The sequence below is a fragment of the Histoplasma capsulatum genome (assembly GCF_000150115.1).
Source record: "Histoplasma capsulatum G186AR genomic scaffold supercont2.4, whole genome shotgun sequence".
NCBI classification, from domain to species: domain Eukaryota; kingdom Fungi; phylum Ascomycota; class Eurotiomycetes; order Onygenales; family Ajellomycetaceae; genus Histoplasma; species Histoplasma capsulatum.
The window spans coordinates 2,254,770-2,279,435 of NW_025544804.1; the positions used below are offsets into that span (position 1 = coordinate 2,254,770).

Sequence of the window (24,666 nt, forward strand, 5' to 3'; positions counted from 1 at the left end):
TAGCTGGTACTGTTTGCCTCCTGGCCCTGGTTTGCCCCAAAGATTGATCCCTCTCCAATTATTGGCTAGCAGAAAACTATCGGCTACACGAAGTTTGCCGCGCTCTTTAAATAAGCAACCATTGCCCCTTCTGCCCGGCTCTCGACCTTCGATTCTTTTCGATCTCTTATTAATTAATCATATCCGACCTACCACACCCTCTTTCGACGGGTAACCCATAATATAATCGTTCCATCTAACATGGTTAGGAATATCATTGTGCTGGGAGGCTCATCCCACCCACACCTTAATAAGGCAATATGTGAGCATCTGGGCATTCCGCTGGCCAATGTGCTGTTGTCGAAATTCTCCGTCGGCGAGACTCGGGTGGAAATCAACGAGTCTGTACGTGGAAAGGATGTGTACATTATCCAGTCAGGTGGAGGCAAGGTCAACGACCACTTAATGGAGCTCCTAGTGATCATTTCTGCTTGCAAAACTGCTTCCGCGAAAAGAGTCACCGCCGTTCTGCCTCTGTTCCCTTACTCCCGTCAGAGTGATATCCCTTACAACAAGATTGGTGCTCCACTTGTAAAGTCTTCCGTCCCCAAATCTGACATCGCTCCCAATTACACATTCGAGAGCACGCCGCCGACCCCACACGCTGGAAAATCCGAAAGCATTGGCCTGGTAAATGGCATCGACGGTTTACAAAAGGGCCTCACACAGATTCAAATTGAACAGCATGAAATGTCTTCCAGCGGCAGTCCCCAGAAAGCCCGTTTTGGCCATTATGCTAACGGCCCGCAAAAAAACTGCGACACTACAGACTCCACCAAGTCAGATACTAGCAATCGAAACCGGAATCCTAACGCTATACCTCCTACCAACAGCATTGCGAGCAACGATGATATGGCGAGTGTGGCGTCGAATTCGTCTAAAATAAGCACTTTCCACCCACGTCCTGGATATCGACAATGGGTTGCCCAAGCGGGCACCCTCGTGGCGGACCTCCTCACCTGTGCTGGTGCGGATCACATTATCACAATGGATTTGCATGACCCCCAATACCAAGGGTTTTTTGATATCCCTGTTGATAACCTCTACGGTCGACCATTGTTGAAGAAATATATCACGGAGAATATCCCAAATTACAAGGCTAGCATTATTGTCAGTCCAGATGCGGGAGGAGCTAAACGGGCCACTGCTATAGCTGATTCCCTTGGGATGGATTTTGCGTTGATTCACAAGGTATATCATTATATCTACTTCAACATAATTTTTCCCCCTTACCTCTTGGTCCTTTGCTCAAGAGATGATGTTGATAAAACTAACGATTCTATCTCTACTCGTTTCTAAACGAAAAGGAACGTCGCCCAACCAAAATCACAGATCGCCAGAACGCAACCATGATGCTAGTAGGTGATGTCAATGGCCGAACAGCTATCCTAATTGACGACCTTGCCGATACCTCCAATACTATTACGCGAGCTGCGAAACTGCTAAAGAAGGAAGGGGCCTCACGGGTATACGCCCTTGTTACACACGGAATCCTCAGCGGAGACGCTATCGAGCGAATCAACGCCAGCGCACTGGATAAAGTGGTCGTCACAAACACTGTGGCTCAAGACGAACACCGAACCCGTTGCCCAAAACTGGAAGTCTTAGAGGTTGGCCATGTTTTTGCTGAGGTACGCTTTGCTCTGCTCTTTAAGCCCCACACTTTACCTTTAGCGTTTGCGTTTGCAGGAACCTTTGTCTCATTTGCCATAGGCTATACGTCGTGTCCATCACGGAGAAAGTATCAGTGTTCTCTTCCAATACGATTGACCCAACACCTTGTTATTCTTCTGTTGGGGTGTCATTCTCCATTCCGATTCCACTCTTCTACTCCCAGACAAGGACAAGGAAAACGAACCCTTTTTGTTTAATGTTCCGCCCTGCACATATCAACATAATAATTGATCATTAATCGCAAGTACGATAAAGCTTAAAATGCACAAAAACAAGTCCAAAATCTAGAATCTTAAATCAATGATCCTCTTGCTCGGTTTTTAAAACTTGGAGCGTCAACCCAGAGGGAAAAGGGGAAGTTACTTGCAAGGCCGATTCTTGTCACAGGCATGCATATATACATCAGTCTGGGGAAATAACATCTCTATCCCAACCCCTTTTCCCCAAATAGCTCACAGCACTAGGGATTGATTCATCGATTACTTGATTAATGAGCCATCCCACTGGTTAATTCACTCATTGGCTCATCGATGCTGTTCTTTTGCAAGCATACTTTCCTCCCTCCCTGATCCCTTTTCCTTAATCTTTTCGTTTTCTCTTCCCGCCTTTTTACATCCGATCTATTTATTTTTTTTTTATTTATGTATTTTTTTTTTCTTTACCTATATTACCTACACTAGCACCGTTCATTAATAGAATGGAGAGGCAGCTTGTCTGGTGGTTTGAAATTCCTAATGCCAAGTGCTGGTTATCAGGAGTTGCGTCACCGTTTTTCGATCATTTGAGGTGTGAATGAATAGTGTTTTCTTCCTTTCCTATCTCCTACCCCTAGGTACAATCACACACATTGATCTATTTACTCACAGGGTTCTATCTTACTTTTTATTTCTTACATTTCCTCCCTCTTGCTCCACTCATTCTTTTGCCGAGCTTTCGTACCTCGCCTGTTCGCATTTTCGAGACGGAAGCATTGAATTAAAAATAGTTACGATGCCGCTTTGGAACCATGCTCAGCCATGACTTTTACGATGCGTTCCTGACTCATGCTTACCGTCAACTCTCAATGCAACTCATATCATTCATTAACTTTAAAATAAGCTTAACACCAGCGAAGGGTGGCGAAGGGTGGGGTAGGGTGGGGGAAAAGTGGGGGGAACATTGTGACACTCCGTCGTCGTATCCGGTAGGTTCTGCATGAGATCTAAATTAGAACAAGTGCAAGTTCAATTTGAGTTCGTTTTTGATCCTTACCGGATAGGGCTTTTGTCCGCAATTAATTGTTTTTGCAAATTGAAGTGCCACCGTGATTTTCGGAGCAAAGCTTGGAGCTTTGACACTATTGAGATGCAAGATTTGAATTCGTATAAAATCAGAAGAAAAGCAAGAATGTTTAGGGAAAAAATGAAAAATAATAATTAATAAAAATAATAAAAACAATAATTTCAACCGTCAAGTAAGCTGCTGGAAAGCAACCTGGTATCAGATAACATACAGACTGTTGTTATATCGCTTACTGAAATGTTGATGCGATATAAGCCATTATCAAATATACTGATAATGCATGAGAAATCTAAACCGAATGAAAACTGCCTTCTGCGATGATATTGCAAAGTATAGTACATTCAATGCGGCCCCTTGTATCATGTGCTGAGTAGCGTTTTGTTTTCTGCATTGTTTGCAGTTTGGGAACATATGATGTAAAAAATATAGTAACACAGGTATATGTTTGATTTTATTTAAAGGATTAATGAAACACAGGAGGAAGCCATAATACATCGAAGGTGAGACTTATAATGATATTGACAAACATTTAACAGGACACGGCAAAATCAGGAGGTGCCAGAAAAAAATAAAAAAGAAAAATTGACACTGACCATGATGACTATTGTTACAACTCATCTCGGCCTTTCTTCTTCTCCTTCTCCTTCTCCTTCTGCGACTCCTTCGGTGTCTCCTGTTGTTTGTCTTTGTTCTTCTCCTTCCCAGTCTTCTGCTTCGATTTCCCATCACCACCAGAGCGCCCGCTGTTATTTTTACGGCTCTCACCACCAGAACCAGTCATCTTTGTCATAACTTTATTCAATTCCAGTTCCAACTCTCGAAGTTTTGCCTCTATTGACGCCGTAGTTAGGATTGGGTCTTCGTACTGGCTCAGCTGCTCTTGAAGTGGGAGTTGCTTCTCGAGCCATGACATTATACTGGCCTGGGTGTTTGCAAGTGACGAGACGTCGATCCCCGCGAAAAGGGATGACTGGGTGGCTTTGGGAGATGGCGTGTTAGTTGTTGTTGTGGAGGTGGATTCGTCTTCAAGAGAGACGAAATCATCCGACGAGGACGGGGCAGGCGGTTCATTGGATGGTGTAGAGGCTGCTGGTGAAGCTGATTCTGAGGAAGAGCGAATACTCTCCTGCGCATCTACTTCTTTTTGGATAGCATCTACAAAAGTCTTCGCGTTTCTAAGGACTTTCTGTAGCGCTTCTATTTTGGAGGGAAGAAGGGAGTATTCATTTTTCCGTTTCAGGGCGGGGTCAACATATTGCTTCAACCTGTCTAGTCTTGTTTTGATGTCCTTCAGGGTTGCATCTGTTCCGTCTCCATATAACCACTCGCTTGCTTCTGCGAGAGTTTCCTTCAGCTTGGCGAGGTCATCTGCGGGTATCACTCTTAGGAAGGCCTCATCGTCGACGAGTTCCTGTGTTTGGTAAATGAATGCTTCAAGGTTATTGAAAACTTCTTCACGCTTAAAACGGGCATAGTCGGAGACGTCGAATGAGGTAAGACGACCCTTTATGCGCGCCAGGTCGGTTTCTGAAGGTGGCTTTATGCCCAGGACAAAGGTGTTGAAGGCGATTGGTATGGTCTCAGTTTTTCCTTTACTACCTTTGGAGGTTTCTATTTCTGGCTCCACAGCTGAACTTGCAGATGCAGATTTACCGGCAGAGGAAGAAGCCGTAGTAGTAGATGCAGAAGCAGCCGCTGAGGATTTAGAGCCCGGAGTGACGGACTCTTTGGCCGGGTCATCTTGAAGTGGTTGTTGGTCATTCTTCTTAGAGCCCAAGCCAAAGAATTCTTTTACATCTTCAACCACACCCTTTTTCTCCTCGCTTATGCGCTGGCAGCTGACAATTGCAGACACAAGTTCAGGAATACCGTCGAGGGGCCTAAGTTGGATGGAAAGTTTGGTAGTGATATTTGCGGGAGCACAGCCGAATGTATTTTTCAGGGTGGCCACTGATTGAGTCAAGTTCGTCGTTTCGATGCCTACTAGAGGTGCGTCCACCAATTTGCCATTCTGCGTAAGCTGCTGATATAAACTGAAATCAAAGTCCTCCAAGTTGTTCATTGTCACCTGTTTTTCAGTCCCAATTGTTGAGTAAGGTGTGAAAAGATTTTGACGCATCTCCTTGTCTCCGGATTTCCATTTCATTCCGACAGCGAACCCAGAACTATCTCCTGCTCTGATATCTTTGACACGGAAGGATCGGCTGAGAGCTGCGCCTTTAAATGTTGCGCCAAAAACGGCCGCTTCATCAGCATTCACATTGCTTCTTAGATTGGTGAATCCTTTGCAGGTTGACTCAAGCTCTTTCTGCACAAATGGCGTCCTAATAGCTCCTCCATGAAGAATGACAGAATCCAAATCTTTCAATGAGAGTTTCGCCGATGCCAAAGCCTCAATCAATGGTGCTGAGACACGAGCAGCATGAGTTTTTGAAAGTTTCTCGAACTCAGATCTTGTAATTTGATACTTGAAATTCACATCATCGTGATATAGACCTTCAAATGACGCTGTAGTTTCCGAGTTGGCGCTCAAAACGTGTCTAACTCTTTCCGCCTCTTTCCAAAGCTTTGCCATTGTCCGTCCATGGGCTCTAAGTTTTTCCCGTGTGGAGTCATCCTTCAGCTTTTCAGTAGCAAGGAATTTCTCGATCATGTCGTCAACAATCAGTTGATTAAGCGCATCCCCCCCCAAGGTCTTATCCCAGCCACTGCCTATAACTTGAACTTCTTGAACGGTTTTGTTAAATCGGCCAACGTCTTTGACGGACCGGCTCTGGAACCGGAGAACAGTCGCAGAGGTACAACCAGCACCCATGTCGTACACAGCATGATACTCTGGCTTGTTTCCTTCCGATACACTGGGGAAAGTTCGACTCGTAGCATAGTTGACGCCAACAGCCAAGCCATCACTGATCATTGCGATAACATTGAGCCCGGCCAACTCCGCTGATAATTCAACACTCCGTTTCTCCTCTGCAGTATAGAATGGCGGGAAGGTGATGACAGCATCCTCGATTTGAGACCTCCGGTCACCCATCGCCTCCGCGTTAGCTTTAACCTGTTTCAACTGCATTGCCAATAACTCCTCCACCATAAAACGTTCCTGACCTCGATCTTCTCCCAGCTTATTGCTTTTAATCCCAACAGTACCCCGGTGTGGAATCTCTCCAATATCAATGGCGGGATACCGGCTCCTGTATATCTCAACTGCATTTTCATTTTTTCCATCGGAGCTCTGAATTCCAGCGTTAAACGGAATACCCAGGAGAACTTTCAGATTAGGGAAAACATCGTCGGGGAATCGAGAGGCAAGCGAGAGCGCATCACCACCATAAAATCGCTCAGGAAAAACGGCATTCTGTTCACGAGCCGGCTTGAATGCCACAGCGGCAGCTTCCTTTCTCTTGGAATCCTTAGTCAACACGATTTCGAGGGGTACCCCTGGCTTTACTAGAGCTGCCTTTATGTATTCTGTCCCAAGATCGATTCCTATGATTGCGGAGCCAGCCGCGGAAACTTGGACGGGAAGAGCTGCGAGAAGGAGGAACGCAAGGAGGGAGAAGAGAAAGTATAATGATAAGAATCGCCCTGAGGAACGTCGTCGTCGTCCCGGAGGAGCCATTATGAGAGAGTCGTCGTGTATGGCTGTAGTACTTGTTAGCTAGTTGAAACGAAACTTTGCGCAAGCTCGCTGAATTCTGAGTTCCAGATAAATACTTACCTATGCTAACACCAATTAAGTTGGTTCTGCTTTCGGATAGGAAAGAAGCCAAAGAGCAGAACACAATGAGGAAATATATTAACCTCTCTTATACAACTGTGAAATACATCTGGCGGAGTATGCGAATGCCGAAACCAGACGAAGGAGCTTGGGGAGACGTAACCGTGGAAATGTCAAATTCAAAGGAGGGATGAAAACCGGGGGGGACGAGAAAAGGACACGTTAATACCCGGAGTCTACGCCCCAAGATGCTCTTGTCGGGATAATAAGCAGGCGTTCTAAATAGGCGGGATGTTGAAGCTGTTCACCATGTAACAATCTTTAATGAGGACACATTGGCAATTGGGAGAGTGCAAACATACCAAATCCAGTTAGATGCTGTAGCTTTATGTTGAATTTAGTTTGTCTTGTTTGCATCTTGGTGGAACCCAATCTCCAGAGTAAGATTCGATAGAGACCAAGTTTTGGGAAGGCTGTTCAAGAGCTATAACACAGGGGCCAAGGTCAATGGCTCATTCTTTCCAGCCGTTGTTGTTAGATAGGCGTCTCCTAGACAGAGCCAAGCAGCTGAATGACGACCCTTGAGGGTTCTAGCTTCGAACCAAACCAGCTTTTGCTACACCTGTCGGAACTCGACGATGTCCGAATATTGGCCCAAATCACTGAATATCAAAGTTGCAAGACATCTACGCCCCTATCCGGCGCCCAATTACTGCGCTCTCAAGGCACCGCCTCGCCAGAAGATACCCGCTATTATCAACGTCGGATAGGATCCTGTATCTACGCTGCGGTGATGACTCGGCTAGATATCGCCTTCGTAGTTGGCAAGCTTGCTACCTTTATGGTCAGCACATCTGAACGCCATTCCGCAGGTATTGCCTATCTACGAAATACGAAGAATCTAGCTATCCAATATGGCGGAGCAGATACCGATGCCCTATCGATGAATATAGTAGAAGTAGCAAGTGGTGCCTCTTTTGCGGATAATTCAGATAGAAGATCAACTGAAAGTTATGGGCGCAGTGGGTTGGAAATCAAAAAAGGCAACAGGTGATAACAACTTCCACCTGTTGCCTTTTTGATTTCGAACCTTTTTTTTTTTAACCAAGAAAATTGTAAGAATTAATGATAACTCTGATAATTACGAAAAGATGGCAGTTTTTATAAGGAAGGGCATGTGTAAATAAGATGAAGGGGAAGTTCACGAGATATTTTAGGATATTTTCTCTGACAAACCTCCATACTACAAATCCATCTTGACCAGCTCGACGACGGGGTTAGGAGCCAGTTAGGATTAGTAAAGACACAAAAAAGCATTCCCTTCTAGGAGTATGCTAGTCTTCATCACATCAAGTTGAATGAGGCTCAAATATTGCACACCACATTGTGTTGAACCCCTCACACCAGAGCCTGGCCTTAACTGAAAATATTAATTTTTAGAAGCGGATTTTAAACTTCAAATTGCAATTGAATGCTTGATTTTTCAAAGTTTCACAAATAACGGAATGGCGGAAGGGAAATAAAGCAGGAAATTGGTCACCTAAACCGCAAGTACAGTATTGTTTTAGCTTGAGAGCGAGTTGTCAAAGAAAGTAACTTGGGGGTTTAATGCGATCAAGGTGATTAGAACGGAGACAGAACTCTAATTTACAACATTTTAATTCGTCGAAAATCCCTTTGTCAAGTGTGCCGAATTGAAAAATGCAGGCTCGCAGCTTGATAATATCCAATGCATATGGGTTGGAAAAAGATTCATCACAGAACTCCTCAACTAAAAGCTTGGAGAATAAGTATTCATCAATGGTCTGAGCAAATGTAGCAATATTTGGCCCAGAGATACTCCCTGCTATTACAACAAGCTTTCGAGACAACCACGAAGGGCGAGAGGATAATAAACACTCAGAATACACCTAGTAGGCGGCAGGTATGGAGTTAAAAGAAGGTCTCAGTAAAGGGTTAGTCATGAGTCCCGAATTATGGCTGGAAAGACGGATGACTGGGTTTCAACATAATGGGATAATGCTATATTTTAACGAAAAGATGCACAGAATGCCATTTCCTGCATATCTCTCTTGTTGTAACACTCGTATCAATGATTATCTGCCTTAATCCCGAAATCAAGGAGCATGAAGTTGAATATATGTAGCACAGTATATTCTGGGTTTGAACAGCTGGGTGTTGTGTTCTGTCCATATTCACCTGCCCCCTGGACAGAAAGGTTTTGCTCCAGTGTTTGGGACCGAAAACGGAGCCAGTCATAGATTGTCGAAATCGGTGTGGCCATACCCATGGCAGTGCCTCGCCACGGGTGAGGACAAGAAGTAAATTTCCAGGTGCCCAAAAGAGTAAAATTAGAAAAGCTCAGAAATCATCTCCCGAATCAGAATCGCTTTCCCACCGCTCTTGATAAGCCTCTGAAATCTCTCCAAGCCCATTGACTAATGCCTCACGTTCATCTACCCCTATTAATCTTGATGCAAAGTTTTGTAGATCCCTCACTTTCCCCCCAATTTGGGATGTACTAGAAAGGGATGCACGAACATTCAGCCCAGAGCTTGAAGGCCCTCTTCCTGTAAATAGATCACTAGGGAAGCTATCAAGGAGAGGAAGTGCAAGAGGAATGTAGTACCTAGAACATATCAATTCAGTTAGCTCGTTGTAAATCCCTAACTATAAATGCGCCTTGGATATTTTTCTCGATCTCTTCGTAGAGTAGAGGCATATGTGTGGAAATGAAGGATACATGATGTTCTTTATGAAGAATAGGACTGTGGAAGATTTGTAAGGTTGTATATGAGTAATATATTACTGACATTTGCAGGGCTCCTGGTGGCCCCAGCGATTGGCCAACACTGGGTTGGCTTGGTAATCTCGACGCCAGATCGGCTTGAACATCGGATCCACGGCTGACTTGGACTTGGCCAAAAACGTGCAATTTTTGAGAACGAGCGGAATTAGACCAAGAGAAGTCAATATCAAATCCTTCAAGTAGGCCTTCGTCCTGTTCCACCTCATCTTCCGCTATCAATGTTTGCTTGTTGCGACCCGCTGGTCTGTCGGGCTCAGGCTCATCATGCTCTTTCAGAATGGCGGTTCGTAGGTCGAAGATTTTTTGTGGGCGTTCTTGAGCTGGTAGCCAGGAACTATTTCCCCGGTGGGATCGGATGCGGGTAGGTAAGGTAACACTCTCTACAGCTGCCAAAACAAGGGCAGAGGAATACCACTCTGATCTTAGGTCAGAGTGCACATATGTGGGCACCTTTCGTGGGGGGTCCAAAACTGGTATATACGCTGATGTTTGCGGAGATATCTCATTGACAGATTTCGCCAAATTGACCTTGGCTATGACTTGCTTTTGCTAAAATTTATACTTAGCCCGTTGACTCACGTTAGGGAATATAGAATGGCTGTTATATTGTTACATACACGTTGAACCTTAATGCCGTCCTCTAGTCCCCAGAACCATATACTTTTCTTTCCAAATTCGTCTCTCAACCTGTCCACATACCTGGCGGCGAAGCCTCCCCAAGCATCATCGGTCCCAGAGAAGATTTGGATACCTTGCAGTTGATCACATTCTTCTGCGAAAGCCCGAAAGTCCCTGTCGAGGATATCGTGCTCGCGATCTAAGGATCGCAACAGATCTTCACCCATTTCCCAGTTCTCAAAGGGCATTAGTTCAGAGTTGAGCTCGTATTCATTTAGTTGAACAATGGACTTGGGATGATAGTAAACTTTATTAAAATCTGACCAGTAACGAACTGTCCCAGCTGAAAGTTGAGGTAGCGGGAGCCCTAAATCTAAATTTTTCTGATACTCAGTTTGTGGAATAGAGGGCTCACGTTGTACGACTTCATTGCCATCCCTAAATGTAAACGAGGTTGCGGTTAAGCGCCAATTGAATATAACTGGAATAGCGGTTGTTCTCACCATAAACCTCTAGGTAATCCGGCAGCTTCTTCCAGCCCATAAAGGGCATTGTATTTCTGCAGAGCTCCAAAGCCGCCTTTCAGATCATAGATTACAGTCCGGGGGGTGAATGTTTCAGCCCCATCTGCCCCAATACCAGGACGAAAATGAACGTCATGGTCGACTGGGGATTCCTCATCTGTGGAATATGTGAAGTACGACTCCTAGCGATGGGGTTAGCCTGAAACGTTTGGTGAATAAACAGAGAAGTGGAATACCTGTAAATTCCAAAAATGGGTCGCGAGGTAGTTACTCCTCTGGCCAAGCTGGAGGGTTATGATCTCATGCATGGTTAAATGTTATATAAAGATACCGTCAATATACAATATGTTGAGCTTAAACTTTCGGTTTCTTGGTATCAGTTTGGGATGGTAAGGTGCGTCATTATTTCGAGATCTGAAATAGTACAAGTATCCTAAAATAATCGCCACTGAGAGTGTCTGAGTAACTCAGTGAGCTTGCAAGAGCCAGAGGTTAGATTCCAGCGTTTTGGAGCATCACAAAAGGGTCGTCATGTATCAGACGAGTTGGTTCTAAGTGGTATAGGGTTTAAATTTCCTGAACAGGACTTGGTTGTGCCAGGAAGATCGGCTGCTATTGCCACGTGACTGTATAACATGTGATTTGTCCCTTAGCGCCCGTTGCCTAGCAACCAGACTTTTTGTTTCAACAACAACTCTACCGAAAGAGACAAGGATGTCCTGGCAGTGCGAGATTTCAATTTTCACGCCACATTCCAATCCTGCCGCTCTCCTCAATAGCGTTGTCATACATTATGCTGTCAGAGTGCCCCAACAATCAAAAGCCTGAGGCCCATAGATTTAGTACTTCATCCTCACTCATGGAACCCATACATCCTAAACTTCAACCGTCACCTGGCGCCGCTCTACACCCTATCTCTCCTGAGCGTATCAATCAGCAGAATATGAACGGCTCTCCAGCACATCCTTCGGATCTCTCCCCACTTCGGCACAAGCATACACGGACGAATTCTGACGTGCAAGCGAAAGTGGCATTTCTGAATCAGCTCTCGAGGGCTACCAGTCCAGCAGCTCAGTCGCATCCTTCATCCACCACCACAGCTGCCCTTCACAGGGCGATACTGGGACGTGAGGAAGCAGAAGCTTCACTTCAAACAACACTAGCTCAGCTGTCAGAGGCCAATGCACGAGAACGAAGAGTCAGCGAGCGTTTGGAGTCCCTAATGGAGGAATTGCATTCTTTGAAGGAGAGGCAAACCCATGAAAGAGCAGTATTTGAAAAGGAGGTCCGACGGGCACGAAAGGAGGCATTCCGGGCTGGATCAACTCTCGTTAAAGCTCAAGAGGAGCTTAAATCGTTAAGGGGAGAAATGAAGACATTAAGAGAAAATGTTGCTAGCGAGAGGGAAGCTAAAGAAAAAGCAAAACAGGAAGCATTTGAACACGCACATGCATTGTCCGGATTGGCGGAAGAAATAGAGGTATTGAAGGAGAAGGTTAGGTCTGTTGAAACCAACAACCAGTCAGATACATTCGAGGCACGGGCCGAAGAAATGAGAGGAGAAACACCCAAATGCAGACTTCCACTCGTGGAGAGAGATGTTACTACGTACACCCCAATGTCGTGGAGATTAAAACCGCACCAAAGGCCATCGAGTCCCCGGAAGAGCGGCGTATCCTCTCAAATTACAAGCCCGCAACTAGGATCTCCACTTAAAATGAAGGTTTTGCGGCGCAATTCATGTAAGGAAAATGAGGATCCTGAAGCAGCTGTGTACGACCAACTTGTCGAAAATTTGGAGCAGGACCTTGAATGGGAGAAACGCCTGCGATCAAAGGCAGAAGATATGGTGTATTTCCTCAAGATGGAATGCCAATTTCATCGTTGCTCCTGTCGACTCGCAGAAATGCAGGGGATTAGGTACATTTATGATGCCGAGTGGGATAGAATGAATCGGGAAAAGGAGGGAAATTCTGGCAACCTCATATCAGACGACCAACCTGCTCCTCAAGTGACAAGACCTCCAGCCAGTAATTCGAACCCCAGAACACTCCAGGAAACGCAGGTCACGGAGCCTGCAGTAGCTTTCTGTCCAGATACGGGGACGTTTAAAACAGTGTCGCCCTGTGCAACTCAAAATAATGTGGCTATGAAGCCATCAATTCTACAACATACCATTAGCCGCGAACCCTCGCCGCTGCCAGCTGGTCCCCACCATAATCCCTCCCCCGCTTCTCCACCGGTGTCGCCAACCACAGAGATAGAAATGGAAGATCCCAAACATACGGACTTCCAAACAGAACCTCCAGGCCAAGCACAGAATGTCAGCAAACCTGTCACGCAACCTCCGGCTCCCCTCGAATTGGCAAGTTCCTTCCGCTCCTTCCCTCGAACTTTACATATCGAAACAGGCCATTTACCACCCCGAAGGGACCCTACTGATACCACGACGCCAAAAGTAACAGAACTCATGACAGCAATGTCCACTACTACAACTATTCCTCTCCACGCTGACGATTACTCTTCTACCATGAACTGCCCCATCCCTGGTACCCCTGTCACGCGAGAAGAAGCACTCGCCCAGATCCGCGCGCGAAGGGGTCGTGCACAGACTCTGAAAAGATCTGCTAGCGCTAATGATGCCGCTTCGCGTTCGTCCTCACGTTCTCGTTCCCGCCTCGCAAATGCCAACACTACGCCAATCCATAGCTCAAAGAAAATTCCTACAAGTAGTCGAGCCTCTAGTCGAGTAGCTAAGAGAGATTTCAGCGCGCCTATTGGAAGATATTAAGCGATATTTACTTCCAAGAGTAGAGTTCCTTTTAGCCATTCGGTGGATACCGAGTGATATATCTGTTTTATTTTGTTTCGCCCCCCCCTATTGTTTTGTAATGTCTTTTACAGTTGTATAGGGTATCGAAGTTCGAGATACCCTTCTACGCGAGTGCTAATATTTCCTTCCTTTCATTTCCGCTTTTGACCTTGGAGTTTTCATCCCAATCCTTTCATTTCTGTCTGATTTGCACGATGTCAATTTTGCCCATCATGCTCGAAGCCTCACCCTCGTCTTCCTTTCGCCTTTCTAGCAAAAAGCATTCATTAGCGTCTATCATCTCCAATCCAATCCCGTCTTATCAAAGTGCGTTTTCTCCTCCTTTTACGATATCTTCAGTGGCCCGCTGCATTTATCTGACATTCCCGTTGGGTTGAATCGCTAGCAATTTATCGTCATGTAGCTCAATGTTGCTTTTATTTTATTTCAATTTTATTTTCGGCATTTCTATGGGGTTAGGCGTTCTTCTATGGCTTGTCCCTTTTTGTTCCCCTGTGATTTTATTTTTATTTTTTTATTATCATTATTTTTCTTTAATGTTTTTTAAGAAACCAAGAGACTTGTTTCACTGATGTTCATGTCATTCAATGCTCAACCACCCGTTCATGTGCTGGTAACTCATTAGGGGTGGCTATATGGGTTTAGCCAGGAAGAAGTGGTGGTCCGGCAAAAATTAGAAAACTACGTCCCAAAATCCCAACGTTGGAACCCATATCTTGGTAGCTGCAGATGAAAATTCACTCTTGATATTTCCACCCTGAATACGTCGAAAAAACACTTTACAAATAGAATATTGAATGTATGCTCTGAACAAATTACAAATGGCGATAGGTTTTATTTAAGCACGTAGAAGCTGGCACCCCATGATATGCTATCTGCATTAATTCGACAACATAGGCAAGCAATATAGATCACATCCACGTATGTATTGCTTTTGCATATAGTTCCTGCTAAAGAATTCGTACCCCACAGCAGTTAATTCTCGCTCCGTGAACTTGTGCCTTGCGACCCCACCAGACTTGCACAAGTTCCTCCACAAATGCTCGATCCGATACACTCCATGTATCCAGCCCCATCTCCGTCATGTCACTAGATGTAATAGTGATGATATCGTCCTCGTCTAACAAATTGTGGGAAGACGATGAAGGCAGTAAGGGTTCGGTAGAAGATACCGCCGTGTCCAGCGCGGAATCTCCATCAGTGTCGATATTGGATCCGTTGCTCTCAGGGACCAATGCGGATTCGGCCACTCCTGCGTTTTCATCCTGACGCGCGATGACGTCAGAAACCACTGTGAATATTTGTGTGGTTAGACGGCGGAAATAGGTTATTAATGCGATTTCTTGTGGCTGGTGGGTGCTCTGATCCTGTAGCGTAATGCTACCGCGACGGCTTAGCGTGCTTGGATAAGTAGGGAGAGGCGCGTTGATATTATCGATCAGTAAAAGACGGGAATCCTCCTCGTTTTCTCCTTCGGCGGTACCTTCACGCTTCTCACCCGCCGAGGCCCACCAGAGGAAGGATGTGTACGCGAGGAGTGGCCAAGAGACAGGTTCTACAATCGAGCTAGAAGAGAAAGTTGAAGTGCTATCCGAAACTTCCTCATCATCCCTCGCGGATGCAGAGTCACCTCTAGAGAGTTCGCTAAGTCCCCTCTTAAGGGCCAAATATCGGCGGGCGTCCCGCTGGGTGGCCTTGATATTCATAGGTTTTTGTTGCTGCTTATGTGATGTACGAGGAGCTGTGAGTGTTATGGCAGGGTAGGTCTTTACTGGTGCATGTTTAGAGTAAGCCGGGGGCAGGTTTACGAGCACATCATAAAGCTCGGGTTTCAAACTGAGCACACGGTCAGTAGTACATGCAATCCAGCAGCTATCGGGATCCGAGACGGCAGGATATGAGAGTGACGCTATGTAGGGCATGTCATGGATGCCAATACTGAATAGAGGTCGAGGCCTTAGAGCTGCAGAAGCAGTTGCTGGGAGAAGAGGGAGTAGGGATTGCGGAAGCGACGAGAGAAGAGCCAAGTCATAGACTTGGGTTTGGACGTTAGTCGCTAGGCAATGTCTGATGTCTGGGGGGTTAGGGTGACAAACCGAAGTTACATGATTCTTCCACGGGCGCCTCACCCACTAAAAGAATCCGTTTGCGTAATAGAGCTGCTCGGTACAATTGGAAAACTAGCGGTCCAAAAGTATCTAAGAACTCTGGAAGAGAGAGAGCCGGATGATAGGGCGCAAGCGATTGTTTCGAGGTCAAAAGCGCTGTGGCATCGCTAAGCGCGCGATGTCTGGCATAAACGTCACGAACAGGAGTTTTTAGGCTTGCGATTGCACCTGACGGGGAATCTGGAGGAGACACAGTATCTTCGGACAATTGGTGCGTCTCCCAGTACGCAGACAAGGGCTCTGTATTATCAGAATCATCTGCAAGACTCCTGTGATTCATATAATTAGTCCGAAAATAGGAGTATGATTCCAGCCCCCCAGCCAGTTCAGGTCATACCTTGCCAATTCCTTTAGTTTCGCAGTATGTCTCCAAGCTTTTCCTAGCCTACCGTAGCTGAGTGGTACTAGAACCCCAACAGCTATCATCAAGGCGTTCCGCTCGGACTCTGCTGCGGGGTGGTTGATAAACGCGCTGATGCCAGCATATTGCTGATGGACGAAATAACTGCGGAATAGGTTGTTAAAAAAAAATGCGAATGACAAGGTCCAGAAAGCTTGACGTACACAAGATCTTCCCTGACATTGTGTAAACCTGATGGGAGTGATTTATATTCAACGACGTTCTCCAGGACAACTGTTGTGCTCGTCTTAATCCATGTGACTTGGAACGGAGGGCCGAGATTCTAACATACCCTCTGGTATAGCTCGCTTCCATTTTACCGTGTAGCTACATAAAAATAAAAGACAGCCGTCAATACAATGAACCGATCAATGGCGCCCAAGTTGTTTAGGTGCTTCGCGAATACACATGTACTTACCCAGCCTTGACGTCAAAGCAGATCAGGAAGATAGCTGCGATCCTGGGTGGCAGTTCTGGTAATACGGTCACATCAGGTCTGATAGCTCTCGGGCTCCTCCTCCTGTCTGATGCCATAGATGCGGAGATACAGGTTCGAGATCGCGGAACTCATAGGGCGCCGCCTGCAAAGCTCCTTCAGATGAGTTTCATTAGGTTGGTGGAGGATGGGAGAGCTCGTCAACTGCATGTGGTGATTATGGAAGTAAGCGTTAAATATACCCACGCACCAAAGGCCGATTCGGCCACGCAGCTCCAATGGAAAACCTAAATACGCCCTTAAAACAAACTCCTATCGTTTTATTTTCAGGAGGCAGATCGGGAGTATCAACTCTGAGAACTGGGACTTCTCGTCATTATTTCCTTTCCCTCCACACTCACTTGGTTTCTCCGTGAGGACAGATGCGCAAATGGCCAATTCCACCCTATCCAACTCTCACCCATACTACCCAATTGATGCGGAGCTCATAGGTTACCTTGCCAATGAGTGGTCTGTTCCTTTTCTCATTTCCATATTCGCAGGGGGATGGGCTTTCATTCTAGGATCCACGTTGGTAGTCCTGTCGTTCGTGACTCCGAAGCTGGGAAAGGCTGACAGGGTGGCTATTTTATGGTTCATGTTAAGTATGTTCATATACCCTGTGTGATTCAGGGTTATTGCGAATAAAATAGTAACTTGTCGCAGCTGGGAGCATTCATTTGTTTTTTGAAGGTTACTTTGTCGTCAACCACACGCGTATGGCCCCCGCGCAAGACCTTTTTGGACAACTGTGGAAGGAATATTCGTTGTCCGACTCCCGATACTTGACCTCGGACCCTTTCGTTCTGTGTATGGAAACAATCACGGCTGTATGTCTCCCTCTTTCATTATCAATATACTGGGGATGCGCGAGCTCGAGAACTGACAGGCTGGCTATGACAGATTCTCTGGGGACCCCTTTCCTTCCTCGTCGCCTATTTTATTGCGCGCGAACATCCACTCCGTCACCCCCTTCAGCTAATCGTATCAATTGGCCAAATCTATGGGGACGTCCTTTACTATGCTACGAGCATGTTCGACCACTACTACAATGGATTAAGCTACTGCAGACCGGAGGCGTATTATTTTTGGTGCTACTACTTTTTCATGAACTTGATCTGGATCGTGATCCCTTCCTGTAAGAAGAATTTCTGCACGATACCCTCTCGGTTCGTTAGGAACAAACTGACATGTATTCCTAGATTATGTGGTAAAGAGCATGGGCGTCATGTCACACGCCATTAAATATGTCAATGAAGCTTCGGACAAGCGCAAAATTAAATAAAAACTTAAAATTGCCCTAATTGATGGTACCTCGTCTCTCGTCGCCTTTCTCCACGTACCGATGCGACGGTCGACTCCTTTCTACTAATAGCTGCCTTATTCCTTTCTGCTTTCATATTCACGTCGGCTAGTTATACACCAGGGGCCTGGAGCGCTTTGTCAGATGGCAGCGGAAGCTACGGGGAATACAGAGCTCTTCATGTTTTATATCCTTGTACTCCATAATTTCGTCCAATTATACATATTTAAACACATAGAAATCAACCAAAACTACCGGTCGGGTAACTAGGCAATCAAACCGTTGAGTCAGCTAGCCCTTGGCGATGCGCATGCCGGCAGTGCGAAGTAAACAAAGCCAGCTCATCCCTTTGTTTCAGTCAATTCATAAATAGTTGCTATTTCGGTTGAATCCGCCTTGGTTACCAATTCTTCACGTTGGTTCCTAATGGTCGAAATACAACATTAAATCGGACTAGTGGCTATGTGTTAGTTTTGTTTAGTCCCTGGCCAGCTCAAGCTCGCTAGTTGTTTATTTACTTGGATATTTAGCCTGTTCTCCCGACCGCGTGGACATGGTATCGGCCCTATTTGCTCCATGGCATAAGAGAACCCGGCAACATACACTGCTAACAAAGATCACTTATTAGCTAATAAGCATATCGATAACTAGTTAACAAACCCTTCTGTCTCTTTATATCCTCCGATCCATTTTGCTGAACTCGGGAGAAACAAATACGAGAGGCTAAGGATTGCTATGCACCAAACTGGTGTGAGCGGGGCTACTGGTATGTAAACAAAACGACCAAGAAGGTTGCCCTTGATGCGCAATCCCAAAGCGTTATAACCAGCAGTTCACATAAAGAGCTTGTTCTAACACTCAAGAGTATTTGTAGTTGGTAATGCCGACTCCTCCTCGTCGGCCTTCCAACCGTGGAAGGGCGAAGTCCACGCCACACAACGGGAAGCCTCTTGATATTGGGCAACCATTGGGTGTCCACGACATAAATTCGGTACGAGAGAAGGTTCGGCGATGGCAGCAACAAGGTGGAGGTGTTATTACGGAAAACGATGTCGGCCCTGAGAGCGACAGTTTCCCGGAGTCTCGCACTGGGAAGCAGAACTCGCCAACAACTAAGAAACATAGCAGAACGAAAGAGGGTAGCAAGAATAAGGAGAATAACGTTCAGCGGGCTCGAAGTAATAGTACCCCACGCAAGCGGGTTATTAGCGATGAACACTGGAGGAAGAATAGATCGCCCCCTGCCTCACTACCCCAAAAAGTGACACATAAGAGGAAGACTGACGTTTTTGACCGGTATGGGAAGTCGACATCAACGACCAAGGAAAAGGAGAAGACCTGCGGACATAGTGGCGGAACCAATCCCAGCTCCAATCCTCTGCCCGGCGACGGAATCAGAGTATATGCGACTTCGGTGTCCTCCTCGAGAAGGAGTGAGCGCCCAAAGTCGCGGCATACCTGCGGATCCCAGTCTATTCTTGAAACCGAAGTGGAGAGTTCTGTCGGTGACCAGACCTCGGCCTTTAAAACGCAACAACAGTCACAGCCTAGGAAGCAAAAGGGTCATGATTACGGCGCGAGAGACGTGCATTTACGAAAAAGGCCTGGTGATGATGAATGGTCAACTGAACCCAGTGAGGTTATCGAACTTTCTGAACAGGAGAATCGCTCTAGACGACAGACGCACAAGCTCCCACCAAGGACATTACGGCCTCCTAAAGGGGGCATTTTCAACCATGTTATTGATGAATCGAAAAAGATTTTCGGGAAACACGAGCCCTCGTCATCCCCGGTACCAGCTCCTCGAAACCACGGATCTAACGTCGAAGCGTGGCTTTCATCTACTCCTGACCCCTTTACAGAGGATGAAGATCTTCTTGTTCAAGTGCCGTTGCCTCTGGATTCACGGTCACGGAGAAAAGACCCATCCCAAAGCGATTATGTGGACGACTCTGGCAGTTTTCGGTCATCATTGCAAGCAAAAAATACGAAAGGGAGACGAGGGTCAAAAGGGAATAAAAGGAATTCGAAAAGCCCGCCTTCGACAGAAGGGTGGACAGGACCTCACGACGGCACAATACCCCACAATGAGCAGCTCAGTGAAATATCGGGAGACACCCGGGAATCTTCGCCACCAACTTTGAGAAGAACAGGAGCAAGGAAGCGTCCAAATTCTTTTACCGAAGCAGGCAAAATGTCAACTCTCCAAGAGTCACTTGATGAAGCTCTGCAAGGGTCGAACTTGGATCTTCGTTCTTCAGACGGATCTGAGGTATCAATATCCGATCGACCACCTCCCTTGACATTAAGGAGGCCGTTTCCAGGGACTGGCGCCCACCGACTTTCTACGATAATGTCTGTGGACACGTTGAGCACTAGAACAGAGACAGCGTGTCAGAATGAACAACCTACCGATCTACGGGCAAATACTCAAACGGACCATGATGGGCAGTTGGAGTCAGAAGCTAGGGATCAATTCGATCCAAACTCTCTACCCGGTCCGAAGAATGGTTTAAAACGTCGGCTTACAACTCATGCCGATCTTATATCAGTTTTATCGATCCCTGGGGATGGAAGCCGCAGTATAAGATCTGCCAGGAGCATCCGCACAAATAGAAGTCGATTGGCAACCGCCACCATCGACGATATAATGCAAGAATTTTCATCTGACGAAGCCAAGTATATGCGTGAATTGAGGACTCTTGTCGGTGGTGTCATACCTGTTCTGTTAACGTCAGTCTTATCCAAATCCGATTCGGCAATCGCTGCAGGCCTTTTCCGCCCTTCTGGCAACCCAAGAGACGATGAAAACTTTACGAGGCCCATCGTTGATATGGGCATATCGCTCGAACGACTTAACTCGCTTCATAAGCGAGCGCCATTGAATAACCCGGAGGCTCTTTTATCCTGGGCTCAAGGTGCGCAAAAAGTTTATCGGGACTATTTAAAGGCCTGGCGCCTGGGATTTCAAGACGTTATCGTTAACCTTGCACCACCCGACGATGATCCGTCGAATCAAATCAACCCGGAGACTCAAAGCTTATACGCCGGGATGGCGCAGGATGAAGATGGGGATGTAGTAAACGGAGATGGGGAGAAGGTGGACGTCGCATTTCTTCTCAAGAGGCCACTGGTAAGACTGAAATATCTTTCAAAGACTTTCAAAGGCATCAACTATGTACGGACATCCCCGAAGGCCGAAGAGATGGCAATGGTGTATCAGAGCCTTGTCACGGATGCTAGGCGACGCTCAAATGAAGAGAGAGCAAGGCTCGAAGACGATATGGCGGCTGCCATTGACGCTACGAGAGCCCGAAATCCACGAAACCTCGCCGTACTTGCCGACATAGCCATTCATAAGACTCGACGGGTTCGAGCTCGCGATTTTTTTAATCTCTCTTTGCTTCATTCCACTGGTCAGCAAATCGATTGCCGTGCCGAACTTCTACTTCGTGATAACCCCCCTAACGAAACACCTGGTGGTGACTTGCTAATATGCGAAGTCGATGACACCGGTCGCTGGCTTTTGTTTCCGCCAATAGACCGGGGCCGAGCATCTGCTCGAAATGGTGACGGAAAGGGCGAGATCATTATTATGATAAGGGGTGTGCCAGGAGAGGAGAAGGATTGGAAAGAGTTGATTACTTTCAAAACAGATGACGAGCAGATAGGATTTGAATGGGTTCAGATGATTGGATTAAGCCCCGTTCCGCCAAAGATCGACCGATCTATGAGCTTTATCAATAGGGCTAAAGCCAGAAACCGGCCCACTAGGGTGCGGCAAGAGGGCTCCGAACTGTCTACCGTGTCTGAGAAGAGAAGCCCAAGTCCCACAGATATGGACGTGCCTATTGGCGAACAGGCTACAGTGGTATCTCTTGTTACAGGGCGGAAAGCACATATTGGCTCTGACACTGAAATATCGAGGCAATCGTTGGGTTTCTCCCGCGATACCTACAGTCCGAAAGAACCCCTTTCCGTTCCGCATTCTCGAAAGGAATCAGAAAATATCTCGCTTCATACACCTACGAAGCCGCGGGAATCAGTCGCTAAACCCAGAAGCCTTAACGAAGCTATGGATATGGCTGGCGGTGTTTCTCCAACAAATTTGAGGAGATCGAAAGCCAAGAGGAGACCTAACTATGGAGATTTGTCTATGTCAAGCCCACCGTCAAGTGGCACAAGAACACCAGAGAAGGAGAGAGGTGTATCTGATCTTCCATTTGCTGGACCTAAATCTCCCGAGACAAAATCTACTTATCCTCAAGAAACAGGTCTAGCTGGATTACCCATAAAGAGAGGCTCGTCTCCCGAAATTAGCTCTCCAAAACCCCAACTCGGGAGACCACTAGGCCGGCGTTCTCTCTCTCCCGTTCCATCCCTAGAACTGCCGCTTATTCCTAAAATCAGGAAAGGCAGTCCCCAAAGCAGCTTAGCTACATCTCCTCCTAAAGAGGAGACGCCAGCGCCATCAATTACGACCAATAAAGTCAGGCGAAGTCCAGCTAAGCGCAGTGAAGGCCTAGACGAAGATATTCTTCGTCGAGACCTCACAGTATATACCGAAGATGTTCCATTGCCACCACCTCATAGTTCACCAAGTCCTACCGTTCCAAGACATTCTACCCCTGTTTTAAGCCCAACGTCGCGTCGCAATAACCAAAATCGACGATCCTCGTCTCCGCTCAAGCACGAGTACGAGCCTTCAACGGCAACAGAGTCTCCAGACAGCTCTGATACATCTACCATTGAGCACCACGAAATTAACTCTTCCTCGGAGACATCGGACGAGGAGTTGGAAGGAGATGACAATGAAACGCCATTGCCGCCGGTTGGAGCTCGCCAGCTTTGCAATATATTGCAGCCGTCGGAACCTCCAACTGATCCGGAGGGAACTCTTGGACCTTCAAATTCCGCTTCCCAGTCACCATGCAAAAGTATTCCACTACAGCCTTCCAAATCCGCAAAGTCTATTGCATTTATTTTCTCCTGGAATGAGAAGGGTACTTGGGAGGCACTTTATCCGGATGAATGCAGCATTGTGATTACCCCGGGTCTGATTGAAGCTTATGAGATGAATTTTGAACATTCGCAACGCGTAGGACCCTATGAAGAGGACACGGATTCTGGCATTCCCTCTGAAAAACCATTAATCGCTCTGGAATTAACCCCTCTTGTCCCAATTCGACGCGGAACTGCTTTAGATATATCCATACGCTCACCTCCCACGACAAAATCCCAAATCACCACAGGGAACAATATCATGTTCCGTTCACGAAACCCTGAGGAGTGCGAGAAGTTATATGGACTTATCAATCACTCTCGAATAAATAACCCGACCTACATCGCACTACAGAATGCCCGCGGTCCGTATTCTGTGCAGCCTACGTCGCTCGCCCGCCAAAATTCCAACCGCAGGAGCAGATTCGGTGGGTGGTTCAATTGGTCAAGCAGCAGTTATCGTGCCTCGAGCGCCCCTGCCCCGTCTGTGGCTGGCGTGACGGATTCCAGCGTTGGCACAATGTCCAGTGCATTCTCAGCTCTCAAAAAATTCGGCGCAGGGAGCAAGATGTTCAGTATCGCCCGATCAACCATCACATCCCGCACTGGCAGCCAACGCGGCAGTCTTTACTCAACGTCCACTCGGTCTGGATCCACCTTCCCAAATTCACCTTTCGAAACGGGTTATGACCTTGCGAAAAACGCAGCCGGCGGTATTGGCCTTTCAAACGCCAAGATTAGGTTATATGCTCGGGAATCTGCATCGAAATGGAGGGATATGGGGGCTGCTCGTCTTACAATCTTGCACGCGCCTTCCGGCCCATCCCGCCCAGGTACTGCTGGAACTAATCGAGTAGATGCTGGGATATCTCCTGCAGACTTTGGCAATATGGAGCCGATGACGCCGGATGGACAACCTTCCGCTGTTCCCGCGCAAGTTGCTCCGGCGGCACCGGTATCGTCAGCTCGTCGGGACGAAAAGCGCATTCTCATCCGAGGTAAGACAAAAGGGGAGGTGTTGCTGGATGTATGTCTTGGCGAAAGCAATTTTGAAAGAGTGGCTAGGACCGGAATCGCTGTGTCCGTGTGGGAAAGATATGATGGTGTAGCGAAGGAGGGTGGTGTAGTCAGTGGGAATTTCAAAGTTTATATGATACAGATGAAGAGTGAGGCGGAGACGGCGTATACATTCGGACTGGTAGGGAAACTGAGATACTAATTAGGTGGTGGACACATTGTGCTTTGCATGAAAACTTGGTTTGCAAATTTTCTGGCCGGGTTAGTTTGATCTTTGATTTTTAGTAGGCACTGGCATTCTTTGGCTGTTTATTTGGTGATATGGGTGGGAAGGTGGATGGATGGAAATGGCTTGCTGGTTTGGTTGGTTTGCTTTTAAGGATGAGAAGTGCAATGATTACAATCTCTCGAGCGATATAGCGAGTTTTTCTATCTGGCATATTTTTCTCCTAATAATGAAGCATTGTGCCTATGTGATTTATGTGATATTGCAATTTAGCACAATTCCCCAGCAAAGCGTTTCGGTTATTCGATCGAACCTTACATGTCTCATTGGTTACACACAGCTAAAAGGATTGATATTTGCATCTAACGTGGAACGACTTAAATTGAACTAAGTAATCGATATTGGTGGTGTCTATATTTTGAACCTGAATGCTAATTCTATAACATCTATCGCATGATAGAGACATGCAGAATATGTTGTAGCATCAAAAACGGATAGTCATGTGGGAATATAATGAAGAAAAAAGACCATATAAAGATGTTGTATGTTTCTCCAGAATGTGAAAGAACCGAGTTGG

General features: G+C 46.5%; 8 protein-coding genes across 8 annotated transcripts; 5 read left to right on the forward strand and 3 right to left on the reverse strand.

Annotated features, from left to right (window-relative positions):
* Window positions 1-240: 240 nt before the first annotated feature.
* On the forward strand, window positions 241-2,222 carry HCBG_03802 (ribose-phosphate pyrophosphokinase II; the record flags this gene model as incomplete). The annotated part of the gene is made up of 3 exons (XM_045430851.1): window positions 241-1,230; window positions 1,347-1,670; window positions 1,753-2,222. The coding sequence occupies 3 exons, from the start codon at window positions 241-243 to the stop codon at window positions 1,807-1,809; spliced, it is 1,371 nt and encodes a 456-aa protein (XP_045288994.1).
* A 1,068-nt stretch (window positions 2,223-3,290) lies between these two features.
* HCBG_03803 (hsp70-like protein) lies at window positions 3,291-6,616 on the reverse strand (the record flags this gene model as incomplete). Its single annotated transcript, XM_045430852.1, has 1 exon — window positions 3,291-6,616. One exon carries the CDS (start codon window positions 6,614-6,616, stop codon window positions 3,602-3,604), a length of 3,015 nt encoding a protein of 1,004 aa, XP_045288995.1.
* Window positions 6,617-7,286: 670 nt separating this feature from the next.
* Window positions 7,287-7,769, forward strand: HCBG_03804 (uncharacterized protein; the record flags this gene model as incomplete). The annotated part of the gene is made up of 1 exon (XM_045430853.1): window positions 7,287-7,769. The coding sequence occupies one exon, from the start codon at window positions 7,287-7,289 to the stop codon at window positions 7,767-7,769; it is 483 nt and encodes a 160-aa protein (XP_045288996.1).
* A 1,307-nt stretch (window positions 7,770-9,076) lies between these two features.
* Window positions 9,077-10,974, reverse strand: HCBG_03805 (misato; the record flags this gene model as incomplete). The annotated part of the gene is made up of 5 exons (XM_045430854.1): window positions 9,077-9,344; window positions 9,529-10,073; window positions 10,142-10,580; window positions 10,646-10,848; window positions 10,903-10,974. 5 exons carry the CDS (start codon window positions 10,972-10,974, stop codon window positions 9,077-9,079), a joined length of 1,527 nt encoding a protein of 508 aa, XP_045288997.1.
* Window positions 10,975-11,525: 551 nt separating this feature from the next.
* On the forward strand, window positions 11,526-13,457 carry HCBG_03806 (uncharacterized protein; the record flags this gene model as incomplete). The annotated part of the gene is made up of 1 exon (XM_045430855.1): window positions 11,526-13,457. One exon carries the CDS (start codon window positions 11,526-11,528, stop codon window positions 13,455-13,457), a length of 1,932 nt encoding a protein of 643 aa, XP_045288998.1.
* Window positions 13,458-14,277: 820 nt separating this feature from the next.
* On the reverse strand, window positions 14,278-16,679 carry HCBG_03807 (uncharacterized protein; the record flags this gene model as incomplete). The annotated part of the gene is made up of 6 exons (XM_045430856.1): window positions 14,278-15,534; window positions 15,596-15,936; window positions 16,005-16,172; window positions 16,232-16,301; window positions 16,360-16,394; window positions 16,486-16,679. The coding sequence occupies 6 exons, from the start codon at window positions 16,599-16,601 to the stop codon at window positions 14,450-14,452; spliced, it is 1,815 nt and encodes a 604-aa protein (XP_045288999.1).
* Window positions 16,680-16,933: 254 nt separating this feature from the next.
* Window positions 16,934-17,827, forward strand: HCBG_03808 (uncharacterized protein; the record flags this gene model as incomplete). Its single annotated transcript, XM_045430857.1, has 4 exons — window positions 16,934-17,147; window positions 17,209-17,372; window positions 17,446-17,680; window positions 17,745-17,827. 4 exons carry the CDS (start codon window positions 16,934-16,936, stop codon window positions 17,825-17,827), a joined length of 696 nt encoding a protein of 231 aa, XP_045289000.1.
* An 898-nt stretch (window positions 17,828-18,725) lies between these two features.
* Window positions 18,726-24,279, forward strand: HCBG_03809 (uncharacterized protein; the record flags this gene model as incomplete). Its single annotated transcript, XM_045430858.1, has 1 exon — window positions 18,726-24,279. One exon carries the CDS (start codon window positions 18,726-18,728, stop codon window positions 24,063-24,065), a length of 5,340 nt encoding a protein of 1,779 aa, XP_045289001.1.
* Between the last annotated feature and the right edge of the window lie 387 nt (window positions 24,280-24,666).